This window comes from Aureococcus anophagefferens (assembly GCF_000186865.1).
Source record: "Aureococcus anophagefferens unplaced genomic scaffold AURANscaffold_1, whole genome shotgun sequence".
Taxonomy (NCBI): Eukaryota; class Pelagophyceae; order Pelagomonadales; family Pelagomonadaceae; genus Aureococcus; species Aureococcus anophagefferens.
Window position 1 is genome coordinate 1206466 of NW_008705561.1, and position 18152 is coordinate 1224617.

Consider the following 18152-nt stretch of genomic DNA (forward strand, 5'->3'; position numbering starts at 1 on the left):
TCGCGATCCACGGCGTACTGGGCGCCGCAGAGCTCGTCGCACTCGCCGCAGTTCATGTTGCAGCAGCCCTTGTGGCCGGCGAGGACGGCGCCGCAGCGGCAGCGACCCGTCGCACAGTCGCATATTTTGGCGAGGTGCTCCTCGCAGCGTTTCGCCTTGGCCGCGGCGTGCGCCGACGCGGCCGCGGCGGCGAGGAGCATCCAGCGCATCGCGCCGCCCGAGATGGGCTGCCGCGCGATGGGCTGCGTGCCCGAGATGGGCTGCCGCGCGATGCCCATCGATCACGAGGGCTACGTCGCGAAAAACGACAGAGCCGACACGTTGAAGGCGTCGCTGATCGGCGTCGCCGCAGCCCGAGTGCCCACCGTCGGCGCCGCGAACCCGTGCTCTCGAACCCACACAGCACCCCAAATCCCGCTCGCGATGCTCCAGCGGTCGTGGTGGAAGGCGTCGCCGTCGTCGGCGTGGGCCAGGGAGGGCGCGAAGGAGGCCGAGGGCTCGCCGAGCGTCTGGGCCCTGGACCGGCGCAAGGACCCGCTCTGCGGCCGGGCTTTGAGCCACTGGGCGGAGTACGGCCAGGAGGGCGGCGTGCAGACCTGCGGCAACTCGGCGGCCCTGCTCGAGGAGCACTTCCGCGTCAACGGCGGCGCGGTGCGCACGCGGTTCCCGCCCGAGCCCAACGGCTACCTCCACATCGGCCACGCCAAGTCGATGAACATGAACTTCAGCCTCGCCTTCGACCGCCTCGCGGCGAGCGGCGCGGCCGTGCCCACACGCGAGACCATCTTCCGCTACGACGACACGAACCCCGAGGCCGAGTCGAAGGAGTTCGTCGACTCGCTCGCGCGCGACGTCGCGTGGATGGGCTGGAAACCCGCGCGCGTCACGCACACGTCCGAGTACTTCGGCGTCTTCTACGAGATGGCCCTGGAGCTCATCAAGGGCGGCAAGGCCTACGTCTGCCACCAGTCGTCGTCGGAGATCGAGGCGTGCCGCAAGGTCGCGAAGGCGCGGTCGTCGCTGCGGAAGCACGAGGCCGACGGCGCCGCGGCGCCGGCGAGCGTCGTCGCCGAGGCGCGCCTCGACGCGCCCGACGCCCACGAGTCGCCCTACCGGTCCCGGAGCGCCGCGGAGAACCTGGCGCTCTTCGAGCGCATGCGGAGCGGCGTCGCCGCCGAGGGCGAGTGCACGCTGCGGCTCAAGATGCAGACGGCGGAGAACGCGTCCAACTACAACATGTTCGACCAGGTCGCCTACCGCATCAAGCACCACCCCCACCCCTGCGCGGGCGACGCCTGGTGCATCTACCCGACCTACGACTACACGCACTGCGTCGTCGACGCGCTCGAGCACGTCGACTACTCGATCTGCACGCTCGAGTTCGAGACGCGGCGCGAGTCCTACTACTGGGTCCTCGACGCGTTGGATCTGTACCGGCCCAAGGTCTTCGAGATGTCGCGGCTCAACATCTCCTACACCGTGCTCTCGAAGCGCAAGCTCACGAAGCTCGTGACGTCGGGGAAGGTCGCGGGCTGGGACGACCCGCGCATGCCGACGATCTCGGGCCTGCGGCGCCGGGGCTACAGCGCGAGCGCCATCAACGCCTTCTGCCGCGACGTCGGCGTGACGCGCAACGAGAACTTCATCGAGTACGGCCGGCTCCAGCATTTCGCGCGCCTCGACCTCGAGGACCGCGCGCCGCGGCGCATGGCCGTCGCGGACCCGCTGGAGCTCCTCCTCGAGGGCGACGACGCCGCCTTCGCCAAGACCTACGACGCGCCGAACCACCCGTCCAAGCCCGAGTTCGGCGTTCGGCCGCTCACGCTCGCGCGAAGAGTCTTTCTCGACCGCTCGGACTTTCGGGAGGTCGACGCGCCCGACTTCTTCGGGCTGGCGCCGGGCAAGTGGGTCCGCCTGCGCTACTGCGTCACCATCAAATGCGTGGCCGTCGAGAAGGACGGCGACGACGTCGCGCGCGTCAAATGCGTCGTCGGCGACGCGCCCGCGGACCCCAAGGGCAAGCTCCACTGGGTCTCCGAGGCCGACGCGGCGCCCTGCGAGCTGCGCGACTACGACCACCTCTTTTCCGTGGGCAAGGTCGACGACGACACCTGGGAGGCCCAGCTCGCGCCGGACTCGCTCGTCGTCCACAAACGCGCGCTCGTCGACGCGTCCGTCGGCGCGCGGCCGGCCGACGGCGCGCCCTTCCAGTTCGAGCGCCTCGGCTTCTACGCCGTCGACGACGACGCCAAGGCCGGCGCCCTCGTCTTCAACCGCACGGTGTCGCTCAAGAGCGGCAACGCGGCCGTCAAGGTCGCGGGCGCGAGCCGCAAGGACGAGCAGGCCGCGCAGCTCGCGAAGAAGGAGGCGATGAAGTCCGTGGACCCCAAGGACATGTTCAAGACCGACGACATGAAGCTGCTCTACTCCGCCTGGGACGGCGACGGCGTCCCGACGCACGGCGCGGACGGCGAGCCCCTCTCGAAGAGCGCGTCCAAGAAGCTCAAGAAGGACCAGGCGAAGCAGGCGAAGCTCTTCGCCAAGAAGTAACGCCCCTTAGGAGAAGTCGCGGTCAGGGAAGAGCGTCGGCGCGACGCAGGTCCAGACGTAGAGTAATCCGGCAGTCCATTGTGCAGCCGCTTGCATCCACATGGCGACCTGGCCCGACGACGGCGACGCCGCGGAGCCCGACTTCGTGATGGAGCCCCAATTCGTGAGCACCATGGCGATGTTGCAGGCCATGAGCGCCATGACGAGGTTGAAGGACGCGACCTCCGCGGGCGTCTTCGGTGGCCCGTCCGGCTCGTCCGGCGGCGCCGCGGGCCGCTCCTCGTCGCCGGCGGCGTCGTTGGACCCGTAGGACTTGTCCGCGGGCGCCGCCGACCCCTCGAGCTGGCCCGTGAGGATCTTGTTCATCATGGCGCCGCCGGGCCCGTTGTCCGACGCCTTGCCCGCGTCGCCGCGGCCGCCGCCGAGGTACTGCACGTTGTTCGACGCCGAGTAGATCGTGTAGACGAGCGCCGCGATCGTGAACGCGAGGCCGACCACAATCGACAGCCAGTCCGACGTGTTCGAGTAGAAGGGGTTGCAGGACGGCACGGGGTTCGCCGTCAGCGCCGACGCGGCGAGGTAGACGAGGTACGCGGACACCGTCGCGCTCGTGAGCAGGTTCGAGTCCTTGGAGATGAAGAGCTGGCACGCCGTCGCGACGACGCAGAGCGCGACGGTCAACCCCAAAATCGTGTCCGGCGACGTGCAGTCCGTGCCAAAGTAGGCGAAGAGGAGGCCGACGCCCACGACGGCCACGAGGAACAGCGCGGCGGCCGCCGCGATCAGCGCGACGAGCGGCGACGGCATGCCGCACCACTCGCTCACCTCGCCCGAGTCCGCGAGCGTCACGAGCGAGTCGTTCATGTAGTAGGCCAGGTCGATCAACAGCACCTGCTGGAGCACGACGAAGACGAAGCCGCCGACGCGCGCGACCCAGAGGTAGCCGTGGTCGTCGAAGACCTCGTTCGGGACGAAGACGGACACGACGAGCAGCACGACCCAGCCCAGGAACTTGGACCCCCAGTAGCTATCGTGGAAGGCCGGGGACGCGTAGGTGCCCGCGGCCATGGCCGCGAAGAAGAGGCACGTGCAGAGCGACACGCGGTAGACCGCCGCCGCGCCCTTGCAGCCCGCGTCGTCGTCGTCGCAGGTCCAGGCGTAAAAGTCCATGTACTTGGCCACGTAGTACTGCATGAGCAGGCTCAACGCCATGGCCAGCACCATGACCCACATGGACCCCGTGCGCCCCGCGTCGGGGTTCGCCGCCTTCTTGCCATCGTCGCCGGACGACGGGCAGCAGGCGCAGAGCCCGCGCCCGAGGCAGCAGGCGCCCTCGCAGGCGCAGCAGGCGAGCGACAGGCAGCAGCCCATCGGGGTCGAGCGTCCGTTTCACGGGGTGGCTCCTGCGCGCGAGCAACAGGCGAGGAGCGGTGCTCCCAGGTCGCCGCGCAATGTGCCGCAAAATGCGGCTTCTCGGACCTCGCCGATCTTTGTGCTAAAGATGCTGCCGCGCCGGGCAGCCCTCGCTTTGACGGCTAGCTACCGCCCGGCATTCGAATTGCTGCGTGCGGGCAGCGTGCGGGCGGCGACGCGGGCGGCCGCGCTTCGGTGTCGGGCTCGCGCCGGGGGCTGCCACCGCCGCGCGGCGCGGCCGAGCGCTTTTTTTTTTTTCCCGCATCGCGTGAGGCGCCGCGACCATGTTCATCTATTTGAGCAAGAGCGCGTCCCGCGGCGTCCGCCGCGCGCCGCCCCTCCCCCCCCGTCGCCCGACCGCGTCCCCCCCGACCGCAGAGATCGCCATCCCCAACGGCGTCGTGCTGCACTCGCTGGCCTGGAACCCGGACCACGGGTGGATCGCGTCCGGAGGAGACGACGGCTTGCTCAAGGTCCTGAAGCTCGACTCGCCGCGCGACGTGGGCAAGGCGCCCGGCGGGTCCGTGCCGAGCAACCTGAGCATGAACCAGACGCTGGAGGGCCACCACGGCTCCGTCATGTGCGTGACCTGGAACGCGAACTACCGGAAGCTCACGACGTCGGACCAGAATGGGCTCATCATCGTCTGGATGCTCCACAAGGGCGTCTGGTTCGAGGAGATGATCAACAACCGGAACAAGAGCGTCGTGCGGGCCATGAAGTGGACGGCGGACGGCCAGAAGATCTGCATCGTCTACGAGGACGGCGCGGTCATCGTCGGGTCCGTCGACGGCAACCGGCTCTGGGGCAAGGACCTCACGTGCGGGCTGACGAACGTGGAGTGGAGCCCCGACGCGAACTACATTTTGTTCGTGACGTCGGACAGCGAGCTCCACATGTACGATTTGATGGGGTCGAAGGTGAAGACGATCCCGACGGGCGGCGACGGCGGCGGCAAGCGGAGTCGCGACGGCTCCGCGACGATCATCGGCGTCCACTGGTACGACGGCATGGAGGGCTACACGGACCCGAACGCGCCGACGCTCGCCGTCGCCTTCGGGAACGGGCGCGTCCAGCTCATGCGCGGCTCCGAGGACGCGGAGCCCGTCGTCGTCGAGTCGGACCTGCGGCTCCGCCAGTGCAAGTGGAACACGCGGGGCACGGTGCTCGCGCTGGCGGGCACGCTCGCGCCGTCGGGCAGCGACCAGCGCGAGGACAGCGTCGTCCAGTTCTTCTCGCCCTACGGGAAGAAGCTCCGGTCGCTCAAGGTGCCCGGCGGCGGCATCAACGCGCTGTCCTGGGAGGGCGGCGGCCTGCGCATCGCGCTGGCCGTCGACGCCTACATCTACTTCGCGAACATCCGGCCGGACTACAAGTGGGGCTACTTCGCGGGCGACACGGTCGTCGTCGCGTACTCGCCGCCCGAGCGGAGCGGCACCGCCGTCGTCTTCTGGGACACGAAGACGAACGAGAAGGTCAAGAAGCGCGCCAACGGCCTGCGGGCCATCAAGGCCGTGGGCGAGCACTGCATGATGGTCTGCGAGGAGCGGAGCCCCGCCGACGAGACGCAGGTGTCCTACCGCGTGTCGCTGCGGAACGCGATCGGCGCGCCCGTCGAGTCCGGGGCAGCACAAGGGTGATTCAACGTCGCTTCAACGTGAGTGTTCCGCGAGCGCGCGTTTCGGAAAACGCGTCCACGCTTCGAGACCGTTCCGAGAGACGATCGCTCGTCCAAGAATCAGCCGAAACGAGCGGAAAATGACCGAGAGAGGAGCCTTTGAAGTTGGGAATTTCGCACCCTTTTGCTGCCCAGGTCGAGTCGCGGCTGAGCCCCGTGGAGCCCGTCCACGCGGCGATGACGCACCACTACGCCATCGTCGCCTCGGACCGCCACGTCTACGTCTGGCAGTTCGCGAAGCTCCAGGCGAAGCTCGCGGGCAAGGCCAAGGCCAAGGGCGAGGCCGCGGCCGACCTCATCTCGCTCCGCCAGTCGACGGGCCGCGAGCGCGTGCTCGACGTCGCCGCGCCGTCGGCCGACGCCGTCGTCATGGTCGAGCAGTTCAAGCCGCCCCCGCGCGACCGGGACGGGCCCGGCGACGGCGTCTCCGACCCCATCGCGGCCGTCGCCGCGAGCGACCGGCTGCTATTGGTCGCGCGCGCGTCCGGCGACATCTTCCAGTACTCGCTGCCCCACGTGTCCCTCGAGCGCAAGCACGGCGTGTCGTCCGTGCCCTGGATCCTGTCGCTCAACTGCGCGTCGTCGAAGCTCGCCATCATCGACACGCACGGGCGCCTCGCGGGGCGGGGAAAGAAATGCCCAACTTCAAAGGCTCCGCTCTCGGCCGTGTTCCGCTCGTTTCGGCTGATGTTTGGACGAGCGATCATCTCTCGGAACGGTCTCGACGCGTGGATGCTTTTTCCCGGAACGCGCGCGCGCGGCACGCTCACGTCGAAGCGACGTCGCATCACTCGTTTCCCGCCCAGGCGCCTCGGCATCATGGACCTCGCGAAGAAGCGCGAGGCGAGCGCGGACAAGGCCGGCGGCGAGGCCAAGGGCGGCGACGACGACGGCGAGGGCAAGCGCGACGAGGGGGGTCGCGGCGGCGGCGAGGCCGGCGAGCTGCTCAACTTCGAGCGCAAGGACTGCTGGGACGTCGTCTGGGCCGAGGACGACCCGGACCTGTTCGTGGCCATGGAGAAGACGCGGCTCTGCGTCTACGGCGCCGATTTGGAGCCCGAGGAGCCCATCGTCTGCAGCGGCTACGTCGCGTCCTTCAAGTCGCTCAAGGTCACGTCCGTCGTCCTCGAGCACGTCGCGCAGAACCCGGAGAAGGTGACGCGCGACGTCGTCGTCGTCAACGAGACGAGTTCGCTCCGCGAGGTGCGCGACGTGCTGCAGCAGTCCGGGTCCGCCGAGGGCTACATGTGCGTCGAGCAGCGGCCCCACCCGCACCTCTGGCGGTTCCTCGCGGAGTCGGCGCTCGAGGCGCTCGACCTCACGTACGCGGACAAGGCGTTCGTGCGCTGCCACGACTACCAGGGCATCCAGTTCGTCAAGCGGCTGCGGGGCCTGAGCGACCGCATGAAGCAGCGCGCGGAGGTCGCGGCCTTCTTCGGCCGCTTCGACGAGGCGGAGCAGATCTACCGCGAGATCGACCGCAAGGACCTCGCGATCGAGCTGCGCGTGCGTTTGGGCGACTGGGCGCGCGTGTCCCACCTCGTCCAGAGCGGCGGCGGCGACGACAAGCAGCTCGCGTCGGCCTACTGCAAGCTCGGCGACCACTACGCGCTGCGGAGTTTGTGGGACAAGGCGCGCGAGTTCTTCGAGCTCGCCAAGCGCCAGGCAGGGCAGGAAATGGGTGATTCAACGTCGCTTCAACGTGAGTGTTCCGCGAGCGCGCGTTCCGGAAAAAGCACCCACGCTTCGAGAGCGCTCCGAGAGATGATCGCTCGTCCAAAAATCAGCCGAAACGAGTGGAAACGACCGAGAGAGGAGCCTTTGAAGTTGGGAATTTCGCACCCTTTTCCTGCCCAGGCGCCAGGACAAGATGGCCGAGTGCTACTACCGCCTCGGCGACTTTGCGGCGCTCGAGGCGCTGGCGGGCGCCGTGCCCCAGGGCGCGCCGCTCCTCCTGGATTTAGGCCGCAAGTTCGAGTCCGTGGGCCTCCACGCGCCCGCGGTCGAGGCCTACCTCCGCGCGGGCGAACCCAAGGCCGCGATCGACTGCTGCGTGCTCCTGAACCAGTGGGAGAAGGCCGTGGAGATCGCCGAGGAGTTCGGCTTCCAGCAGATCGAGGGGCTGCTGGCCAAGTACGCGGCCGCTTTGTTGCAGCGCGGCGACCGGCTTTTGGCCGTCGAGCTCTCGCCAGGGCAGGACAAGAGAGCGAAATTCCCAACTTCAAAGGCTCCGCTCTCGGCCGTGTTCCACTCGTTTCGGCTGATTTTTGGACGAGCGATCATCTCTTGGAACGGTCTCGAAGCGTGGATGCTTTTCCTGGAACGCGCGCGCGCGGGACACTCACGTTGAAGCGACGTTGAATCTCTCTCGTCCCGCCCAGGCTCTACCGGAAGGCGAACAAGGCGACGGACGCGGCGAAGCTGCTGGCGGCCATCGCCGAGGACGTCGGCGTCCAGCAGGCGAACCCGCTGCGCGCGAAGAAGCTCCACGTGCTCGCCGCCCTCGAGGTCGAGCGCTACCGGAAGAAGACGCTGGACCTCACCGCGACGCGCGGCGGCGACATCGCCCAGACGACGGCGGCGACGCTCGACACGCTCATGACGCACGACCAGGAGAGCGGCGCGTCCGGCGCCAAGGTGCTGGACAACGCCTGGCGCGGCGCGGCGGCCTACCACTACTACGTCCTCGCCCACAAGCAGCTCTACGCGGGGTCCATGGACGCGGCGACGAAGACGTCGATCCGCCTCGCCGAGTACGAGGACGTGCTCCCGCGCCGCGACATCTACTCCATCGTCGCCCTCGCGGCCTACCACAGCGGCGACTACGACGTCTGCTCCCGGGCCTTCATCAAGCTCGAGACTTTGGACGACCTCGCCGAGGACGAGCAGGACGAGATCCAGCGCCTCGCGCTCGCGATCTTCTCCAAGAAGCCGCCGGGCGAGCACTCGCCGCTCGCGTCCTGCTACATCGCCTGCCTCGAGACGGGCACGCCCTACCACGCCTGCACGAAGACGGGCCGCGCCGTCCTCGACGGCCGCACGCTCCAGTGCACGACGTGCCGGCACCACGCGTTCGAGGCGGAGCTGAGCCGCGACGACAACCACTGCCCCCTCTGCCACACGGTCTACCCCGCCCAGTACCGCGTCGCCTGAGGCGGGGCGGTTGCACCCCCGTTTTAAACGACTTACTTCGCCCCGCCGTCCCAGACGCTCGGGCAGTCGCGGTCCTCCTTGAGCGTGAATTTGGCCTGCCCGAGCTTCTCCTTCCGCCGGTTCTTCGCGCGCGTCGTCTCGTTCTCGGGCTTCCGCGCGCTCTTGACGAACTTGGCGCCGCCGGAGGCGTCGGCGGCCGGGAGGGCCGCGGCCGCGGCCTCGGCCTCGCGCCGCCGCGCCGCCGCCGCCTCCGCGGCCTCCGCCTCGGCGACCTCGTCCGCCGCCGCGCGCGCCGCCTCGGCGACCGCCGCCTCCGACGCCTCGCGCTCCGCGGCCGCGGCCTCGAGCGACGTGTCCGACGTCTTCAGCAGCGACACGTCGATCTCCTTCCTGCGCTTCTTCGGCGCCGGCGCGGCGTCGGGGTTGAACGCGAAGAGGTCCTCGTCGTCGTCGTCCGAGTAGCCGTCGCTCATCTTTTTGCAGCGCGACGCGTGCGGCGGGCGCGCCGGCGTGCAGATGGCAGTTTCGGCAGCTACTGGCACGAGCTATGGATGGCTCTCTGTCGACGCGCGCGCTGGTGGACGCTCCCAGTCCCTCGTGGCCGACGGCGTCCCCGGTCGCGGCCCGCACGCACAAGTTTTGCCGCAGCTTTGTGTGCCGTGCAATTGAACAGATATTGAACGTGTTAGCAGCCCTAGACGAGCGCGAATGCTCCGGCGGCCACCTCTAGCTGTTAACCCCTCCTAGCCTAGCAGGTGTGCTAAAGCAGCCCCCATGGACGAGCGCGAATGCTCCGGCGGCCACCAGAGCACGAGCTTGATGCGCGGCGCGCGCTACAATCAAATAGACCTCGTAGTCACCGCTCTGGAGTGCACGGCCACGAACCTGGACGCTGTGGGCGCAGACGGCCGCACCGCATTGATGATCGCTTGCGAGGCCGGCCATCTCGAAGTGGCCAAGGCGATGGCGAACGCGGGCGCCGACATCGACGTGGAGGACGGCGCCGGCCGCACGGCGATCGACATCGCCGCGGGCGCGGGGCACGACCGCGTCGCGGCGATGCTGCGCGCCGAGGCGACGAAGCGGCGGGCGGCGTGGGACGCGATCGTCGGCGCGAGCGCGGGCGGCGACGACGCCGCGTCGCTCGAACAGATGTTGGCGGATCTGGCCGGGGGCGGCTCCGGCGCGCGGAGCGCGACGACGCGCGAAGCGCCGTTCTAGCACACAAGAGGAGTAAGCAGCGTCTAGCAAAACAAGGCGACCGCGCCGAGCGCGGCCGAAAGCAAAAAGGGCGCCGGCGACGCCGCGCCGTCGACGATGGGCGCGTCCTCGCCGTAGAGGTGGTGGACGCCGACGTTCGCGGCGCGGATGACGTCGGCGACGGTGCCCAGGTTGTCGAGCTTGTAGGCCAGGTTCTCGGAGATGTCCGGGTGCCCGTCGACCTCCGCGCACTTCTGGACGTGGAGGATGAGCCACTCGCACTCGGCCACGGGCGTCTCGTCCGAGTGCGGCGCGCACATGGCGTTGATCGCGTCGACGGCCGCGGCGTCGTCGCGCTCCAGCACCGCGAGCTCGTCGGCGTCGCAGGCGACGACCTCCTCGGCGAAGTCCGGCAGGCAGAAGCCGCAGCTCTCGTCGCAGTAGTGCGCGTAGGCGCACGCCGGGCAGAAGAGCTCCGCGCAGAAGTCGCGGTGGTCCATACCCGCGAGCCGGGCGCACGAGTACTCGTTGTCCGACGACGTGATGTCGTAGTCGAAGCAGTCGTAGCCTTCGTTGGGGTGTGTGACCGGGATGACCTCCGCGGGCTCGCCGGGCTCCAGCGTCCCCGTCCACGAATTTCCGTCGCAGCGGAGCGTCGACTGCAGCGGCCAGTAGCTCAAAGTCACCTATCAAGCACGACGGTGACGACTTTCCATCGTTTTCCCGGTAAAAATCTCTCGAAAATCGTCGCGGCCACGGGACGCCGAGCGTCACCCAGCACATCTCGTCCGTCGTCTCCACGCCGAAGCGCGTGCTCGACGACCGCGCGGACGCGTCCATGACGCACGTCGACTGGAGCACGTCGCCGTTCTTCAGGACGAGCCCCCGCTCCTCGAGGTTGCGGTCGTACTGGTCGTCGAAGAACCAGGCCCCGTCGTTGTGGATCGTCGTCCGCTCGCCGTCGCGCCAGAGCTCGGCGTACATCTCCGCGCCCAGGAGGTGCGCGTGGAAGTTCGCGGAGAAGAGGTTCACGTCGTCCGTCGCGCCCGTGATCTCGCAGGTCCGCGTGAGGAACCAGCGGCTCGCGCCCGCGGGGATCTGGAGCGCGTTCGAGTAGCTGAGGCGCTGGCCGATCACGGAGCCCGTCGCGGCCTCGCGCGCGCGCGTCGAGTAGTGGAGCCGGAAGCCGCTGCGGTCGACGACGTTGCGGATGTTGTTCCGGTTGTCGTAGTGGACCTGCATGGCGAAGGCCTTGAGGCCCGTGATGGACTTGGACGCCTGCTCCGGCGCGAGGTAGAAGAGGTCCCGCCCCGGCGCCCAGCCGCTCAGGGACCACTCGTCGCAGGACACGTAGTAGGCGTCGGTCTTGTGCGTCTCGCCGGGCGTGATGTCGTCCCAGGCGTCGGCGCAGCCGTTGAGGACATAATGATGCGTGAAGGCGGACTGGTCGATCAACGCTTCGAGGCCGACGAGGTAGCAGTCGTGCTCCGCGCAGCGCGCCGCGTCGTCGTCGGGCACGTTCCAGATGAACTCCACGTACTCCGTGCGCGCGCCCGAGAGCTCGTAGCCGTCGATGTGGAGCTCGTAGGAGTAGTTCGATTCGGTCGCGAGTTCGTCGTCCGTGAAGAGGTCCGCGCGGACCACGTCCGGGGCCGGAGCGAAGTCCGCGCAGTCGACGGCCGCGTTCGCCGCGGCGCCGGCGGCCGCGCTCCCGGGATGGCTCGCGTTCCACGCGTCCATGAAGGCGCGGTACGCGTCGTCGAGGGCGAGGCGGTTCGACGACCCGCCTACCAAGTGCGACGGGGTCGGATTTCTTCACATCTTCAGGCGAAATTCACGCGAAAAAACACTCCCGTCGCTCGACGCTGCGACCCGCCGACGCCCGTCTCCAGCAGGCAGCACGGATCTCCCAGCTCCTCGCCGTTCGTGTCGCCGTCCCCGTCGCTATCGAGGCCGCAGACGCTCTGCCACTCGAAGGTGTGGGCCACGAAGTCGACGCCGAAGGCGTTGAGCGCGCCCCCGCCGGCGCACGTCGAGTGGCCCAGCCCGTTGCAGCGCCAGGACCCCTGCAGCCCCAGGATGTCGTCCTCGGTCCAGGTGCAGCCCTCGGCGCCCTCGGGGCAGGGCACGCGCTCGCCGTTGGGGATCTTGTAGCGGAAGCTCGGGTAGGCCAAGGAGCCGCTTAGGACGCTCAGGAGGGCGACGAACGTCGGGGCCATCCCAGGGCTGGAATTGTGAGAGCAGCCCGGTTCAACAACGCATATGCGCACAATGGTGAAGTAACGTTGCCGCGCGCTCACTTATCCACCTCAGAGCTCAACATGGGCAGTGCGCCTCCTACGCGCGCCATGTCGCGCCTCCTCTGCATCGCAGCGTTCGCCGCGGCCTTGCAGCCGCAGCCGCGCGCGCCGGAGCCGCCGCGCATCGAGAAGACGGCCAACTACAAGGCCGCCGCCGAGGCCTCGGCGCGCCTCGCCGGCGAGCTCAAGGCGCCGCCGGCCTCGAGAACGCCGGAGCCGCCGCGCATCGAGAAGACGGCCAACTACAAGGCCGCCGCGGAGGCCTCGGCGCGCCTCGCCGGCGAGCTCAAGGCGCCGCCGGCCTCGAGAAAGACCGTCGCCGTCGTCGGCGGCGGCCTGAGCGGCCTCGCCTGCGGCAAGTACCTGAGCGACGCGGGCCACGAGGCCACGGTCTACGAGGCGCGCGACGTCCTCGGCGGCAAGGTGAGCGCGTGGCAGGACGACGACGGCGACTGGATCGAGACGGGGTTGCACGTCTTCTTCGGCGCGTACCCGAACGTGCTCAACCTCTTCAAGGAGTTGGACATTCGGGACCGGCTCCAGTGGAAGGCCCACCGCATGTCCTTCGCGATGCGCGAGCGGCCCGGCGAGTTCACGAGCTTCGAGTTCCCCGAAGGCGTGCCCGCGCCGCTGAACATGGCCGCGGCCATCCTGACGAACACGGAGATGCTGTCGCTCGTCGACAAGATCCGCATGGTCCCGGGCCTGCTGCCCATGCTCCTCGAGGGCCAGAGCTTCATCGACGAGCAGGACGAATTGAGCGTGCTCCAGTTCATGAAGAAGTACGGCATGCCCGACACGATCAACGAGGAGATCTTCATCGCCATGGGGAAGGCGCTCGACTTCATCGACCCGGACAAGCTGTCCATGACCGTCGTGCTGACGGCGATGAACCGCTTCATCAACGAGGCCGACGGCTCGCAGACCGCGTTCCTCGACGGCAACCAGCCCGAGCGCGTGTGCGCGCCCATGGCGGACCGCATCCGGGACGCGGGGGGCGACGTGGAAACGGACGCGCCCCTCGCGGAGATCCGCGTGAACGACGACGGCGGCGTCGCGGCCCTCGTGCTCAAGGACGGCCGCGAGGTCGTCGCCGACGAGTACGTGCTGGCCATGCCCGTGGACGTGACGAAGCGCCTCATCCCCGAGGCCTGGTCGACGATGCCCTTCTTCCGCCAGCTCAACGAGCTCGAGGGCATCCCCGTCATCAACGTCCAGCTCTGGTTCGACGCGAAGTTCGACTCGCTCGACGGTTTGGCGTTCTCGCGGTCGCCGCTGCTCAGCGTCTACGCGGACATGTCGCGGTCCTGCGCCGAGTACGCCGACGACGACCGGTCCATGCTCGAGCTCGTCTTCGCGCCCTGCGCGCCCGAGGCCGGCTCGCCCGTGAACTGGCTCGCGAAGCCCGACGACGACGTCGTCGCGGCGACGCTCGACGAGCTGAAACAGCTCTTCCCGGCGGACATGGCGGACGCGAAGCTTCTCAAGTCGGCCGTCGTCCGCACGCCGCGGTCCGTCTACGCGGCGATCCCCGGCCGCAACAAGTACCGGCCGTCGCAGAGGACGCCGATCCCGAACCTCACGCTCGCGGGCTGCTACACGTCCCAGAAGTTTTTGGGTTCCATGGAGGGCGCGGTCCTCGCGGGCAAGCTCGCGGCGGAGGTCGTCGCCGCGCGCGCCGTCGGCGCCGCCGCGCCGGGCCTCAAGGACGTCCAGCGCACCGTCGTCGCCGCGGCCGCGGACGCGGCGCCGCGGCGCCCGACGGGCTGCGGCAAGGGCGACTCGGCGATCGCCTACGGCGGCGGCGCGGTCCTCGCGGCGCGCGGGTCTTAACGGCTATCGATCGAGCCTAGGGCCCTACCTAGGGCCTGGCCTGGAGTCGCTTACTGCTAGCCCGGGCCTAGCCGAGACCCACGGGGGAACCGGACTCTCGCTGGGAGGAGCGCCTAGGCGCGTCGTGTTCGGAAGGCCTCGGGGAGGGACCCCAGAGCGCGCTGGCCAACATCATGCACTGCAAGTTGCACTGCAACAAGCTTCGCCCTCCTGAAGTCCGAAGCATGGACTCGCAGCCTCAGGAGAATTTTGCCAGCAGCTTGGGCGACGTGCCCCTGGGCGACGACGTGCCCCCGGGCGACGACGCGGCCATGGACGACGAGGCCCTGGGCGACGTGTCCCTCGACGACGAGGCCGCTGCGCCCGCGGAGGTCGACTCGCTGTCGGCGGAGCTCGACGCGCTCCTCGCCGGCGGAAGCGACGCCGCGCCCGCGCCTCCACCGGACGATCCGCCGCCCGCCGCGCCGGAGCCGGCGCCCGCGCCGCCGGCCGCGCCGGAGGACCCGCCGCCGCCGCCCGCGTCGCCGCCGGCGTGCGACGCGGCGGACGTCTGGACCGAAACGGGCCGGTCGGCGTGGGTCGCCTTCGGCGTCGCGGGCGTCTACGTGAGCAAGGGCGGCGGCGCCAAGGGCCACCTCGCGTCGGCGCTCCAGCCCTTCGCGCGGCGCCTCGAGGTCCGCGACGTGCGGGTCCGGCTGACGGCGTCGGAGCCGTTCCGGAGGGGGTCCGAGCCGCCGGACGTCGACGACTCGCACCCGCTCACGGGCTGGTCCTCGGAGCCCCTCGAGGCGCCGGCCCTCGACGAGGGGCCCCGGGGCGCGGCGCTGCGCTGCGGCTTCGCCGTGCCCGCGCGGTGCGTCGGCGACGGCCGCGGCGACCGGCTGCTGCGGCTGAGCGTCGTCGCCAAGGTGCTGGGCGACGACCTCGGCGCGTCGTCGGAGCCGCGCGTCCTGGGCGTGGCGACGTTCTCGCTGCGGTCCCTCGTCGAGGCCGAGGGCCCCGTCGCGCGGCCCCTCGCGCCCGGCGCGGGCGCGGAAGCCGTCGCGTTCCCGCTCGCGGGCGGCGACGACGGCGCGCGGCGCGCGTGCCGGGCCGTCGGCGACGCCGCCTCCGACGCGCTCCTGCAGCCCTTCGCCTTCTTCCCGAGGAGCTTCGCCGGGGCGCCGCCGATCGTCGGCGCCGAGGGCGCCGCGGAGCCGAGCGGCGTCCACGCGGTCGTAGCGGACGCGTTGCAGCCCGTCGCCGACGGCATGCTCGAGGCGGCCGCGGCGTGGATGCGCGAGGCGGAGCGCGCGCGCGGCGACCAGGCCCTCTTCAAGGACGACGAGGACGCGCGGCGCCGCGGCGCGCGGCGCGTCCGCGTGCAGATCCTCGGCGCGCGGGGCCTCCGGCGCGCGCCGCGGTCGCCGCCGGCCGCGGCGCCCGCGGGGCTGACGGCCGAGGCCGCCAAGGCCACGCTCGGCGCCGCGGCGTCGTCCTTCTGGGGGCTGGCGAAGCGCCTCAAGGAGGGCGACGCGCCGCGGCTCGGCATGGACGACGGCGGCGACGCCGCGCCGCCCAACCCGCTCGTGCGGTGCCGCCTCCGCGCGGACGCGCGCGGAAGCGAGCCGCTGCCCCTCGGGCGCACGAACACGGAGTACGCGACCGAGAGCCCGAGCTTCGGCACGAACGCGCGCGCGAAGTCGGCCTGCGCGCACGCGAAGCCCTCGACGGCCTTCGAGGCCGCGGGCCCGCGGTGCCGCCTCGCGGAGGACGCGGGCGCGCCGCTCGGCGTCGCGCCGGCGCTCGAGTTCTACGCGCGCCGCGACGAGTGCGGCTCGGGGCGCGCCGTCCTCGAGTTCGAGGCCCTCGACGAGCGCTACGGCGTCGCGCGCGGCGTCGAGGCGCGACCGCTCGGCGCGTGCGACGTCGCGATCCCCGCCGTTTCGGCGGCGCCGCCGCCGCCGGCCTGGGTGCCCCTCGGCGCCGGCGGCGAGCTCTTTTTAGCCGTCCACGCGTCGTCGCTCGACGCCGAGGACGACGAGGGCCGGGCCGACGCGGCGTTCGCCGACGCGGAGCGGTCCGACGGCGCCGCGCCCGCGGCGCTGCGGGGCTGGCTCGGCGCCGCGGGCGTGGCCTGCGACGCGCTCGACGGCGGGCCCGTCGCGTCGCGGGACCCGGACTGGCTCGAGGCGCACGCGACGTCGCTGGCGCGCGACGGCGCGCGCCTCGCGCGCTTCGCGTCCGAGGCGCGCGACGGCGCGCGGGCCGCGCGGCGCGCGTTCAAGAGCTCCATGCGCAAGGGCGACGTCGAGGTCGCCGCCCTACCGACGAACTTGCACTGCTACGTCTTCCAGCGGTCGAGCGGCGCCGCGAAGGAGCTCTGGACGTGCGCGACGTCGGGCGCGCCGACGGCCGCGGCGACGCTCGGCGCGGCGCGCGGCGGCCTGCGGCGGCTGGAGCGGGAGCTGGGCCGGTCGCCGCGGGGCCGGGCCCTCGAGGCGCGCGCGGCGGCCTGCGCCGTGCGCAAGGCGCTCTGCGTCGCGCACGCGCTCTGCGTCGCCGGCGCGGCCGTGCGCGCCAAGGTCGCGGCGCTCGCCTTCGAGGGCGACGCGGCGGCGGCCGTTGGCGCCTGGCGCGCGCACGGCGTGCCCGTCGTGTTCCTCGCCCTCGTGTCGGCGACGGGCGCCGAGCTCGCCATGCTCGAGGACGCCGCGTCCGCGGCCGCGGCGCTCGAAGGGGTCCGCGTCGCGTTCGGCGCGGCGGCGGCCTACGACGCGGCGGCGCGCGTGCTCACGCTCGACGTGCCGGCCGGTGACGTCGACGCGCTCGGCCTCGGCGGCGCGCGCCTCGACCTGCGGCCGTTCCTCTTCTCGCAGGGTCTCGACGCGAAGCAGTCGCTCGCGAACTCGAGGAACGCGGTCCAGGAGTCGCTCACGCGCCTCGGCCGCGCCGTCGCGCCGCCGGCGGACGACGCCTTCGAGGAGACGGACGACGCGGCGGCGGCGCCGGACGCGCGGGAGATCCAGAACGCGCTGAACGTCGCCGCGCGCGACGGTTTAGCGGCGTACGCGGCGGCCGCGCTCGAGCCCCGGGCCGCGGCCAAGGCGCTCAAGTACCTCTCCAAGGCCGTCGACAAGGAGACCGCGTCCCTCGACTCGAAGACCTTCGAGAAGCACTGGCTCGTGTTGGTCGAGGCCGAGCGCGCCGCGCGCGCAATAGGCGGCGCGCTCTGCGTCTTCTGCAAGTCGGGCAAGGACCGCACGGGCATGGCCGTGACCCTCGCGGCGGCCATGTTCGTCGGCGAGGCCGCGACCGCGCCCGACGACGACGAGGCGCTCATGCTCGACCGCGCCAACGCGCTCCGCGAGCACGGCGTCCGCGTCCGCATCTGCGAGAAGAACACGGGCCGGAAGAAGTACGCCTTCAACGTCATCCAGCGCGAGTTCCTCCCCTACCCGTACCGCCCGCCCACGGCCACGATCGAGGACCTCCTCTCGTCCACGATCCACCGCGACACGTCCTGAGCGCGCGCGCCGCGTACGGGCGCGTTTTTGTCGAATTCGGGGTTCTTGTCTGCGAGAGGCCCTGCGACGCGCGCGGTCGCCGGCGCGGGGCGCGCCGCGTGGCGGCGCGACGGGCGCGGCGCAGCCTCGGCGCGGCCCGACCGGCGGACGTCGTCGTCGACGGCTGCCGCGGCGCCCGGCTGCGGCAGAGCAGCCTCTCCACACCGCCGGGCGGAGCCGCCGCGACGCCGAGCGGCAGCCGCCGCCGCCCTCCTCCTCGAGCCGCGCGGTCGCCGGGACGTCGCGGTCCTCGAGCGCGTCGTCGAGCGCCTGTTCTTCGACCGCGCGCGCGAAGTCCGCCTAGACGTCGCGCCTCCGTACGCCCAGGCTTCTCCGAGGAACGCCGGAGCGGCGCGCGCGAGAGGCCTCTCTCTAGAAAAAAAGGACGCGCCATGTCCGGCCTCTGGGGTCGACTAAGGAACGGCTCCGGCGGCGGCCGGCGGCAGCGGCGCGCGAACGAGGCGACGCGGGTCACGGGCG

The 18152-nt window shown here is 70.9% G+C and overlaps 5 protein-coding genes across 5 annotated transcripts in view; 3 read left to right on the forward strand and 2 right to left on the reverse strand.

Moving 5' to 3' along the window:
* Positions 1-56, reverse strand: part of AURANDRAFT_60606 (hypothetical protein) — a gene marked incomplete at both ends in the record, with an annotated part of 3273 nt that extends 3217 nt beyond the window's left edge. The window contains one exon of the mRNA XM_009034456.1: positions 12-56. Within this exon, the coding sequence (XP_009032704.1) occupies positions 12-56 (45 nt within the window). The remainder of the gene's footprint in view (positions 1-11) is intronic.
* A 367-nt stretch (positions 57-423) lies between these two features.
* Positions 424-4164, forward strand: GTS (hypothetical protein; the record flags this gene model as incomplete). The annotated part of the gene is made up of 2 exons (XM_009034050.1): positions 424-999; positions 1075-4164. The coding sequence occupies 2 exons, from the start codon at positions 424-426 to the stop codon at positions 2548-2550; spliced, it is 2052 nt and encodes a 683-aa protein (XP_009032298.1).
* Positions 4165-4237: 73 nt separating this feature from the next.
* Positions 4238-8841, forward strand: AURANDRAFT_51986 (hypothetical protein; the record flags this gene model as incomplete). Its single annotated transcript, XM_009034051.1, has 6 exons — positions 4238-5576; positions 5777-6307; positions 6575-7263; positions 7469-7817; positions 7869-7885; positions 8023-8841. 6 exons carry the CDS (start codon positions 4248-4250, stop codon positions 8792-8794), a joined length of 3687 nt encoding a protein of 1228 aa, XP_009032299.1.
* Positions 8842-11817: 2976 nt separating this feature from the next.
* AURANDRAFT_19265 (hypothetical protein) lies at positions 11818-12213 on the reverse strand (the record flags this gene model as incomplete). The annotated part of the gene is made up of 1 exon (XM_009034455.1): positions 11818-12213. One exon carries the CDS (start codon positions 12211-12213, stop codon positions 11818-11820), a length of 396 nt encoding a protein of 131 aa, XP_009032703.1.
* A 300-nt stretch (positions 12214-12513) lies between these two features.
* AURANDRAFT_10705 (hypothetical protein) lies at positions 12514-13962 on the forward strand (the record flags this gene model as incomplete). Its single annotated transcript, XM_009033910.1, has 1 exon — positions 12514-13962. A coding segment is annotated over one exon (1449 nt), but the record flags the coding sequence as incomplete, so codon positions are not given.
* Between the last annotated feature and the right edge of the window lie 4190 nt (positions 13963-18152).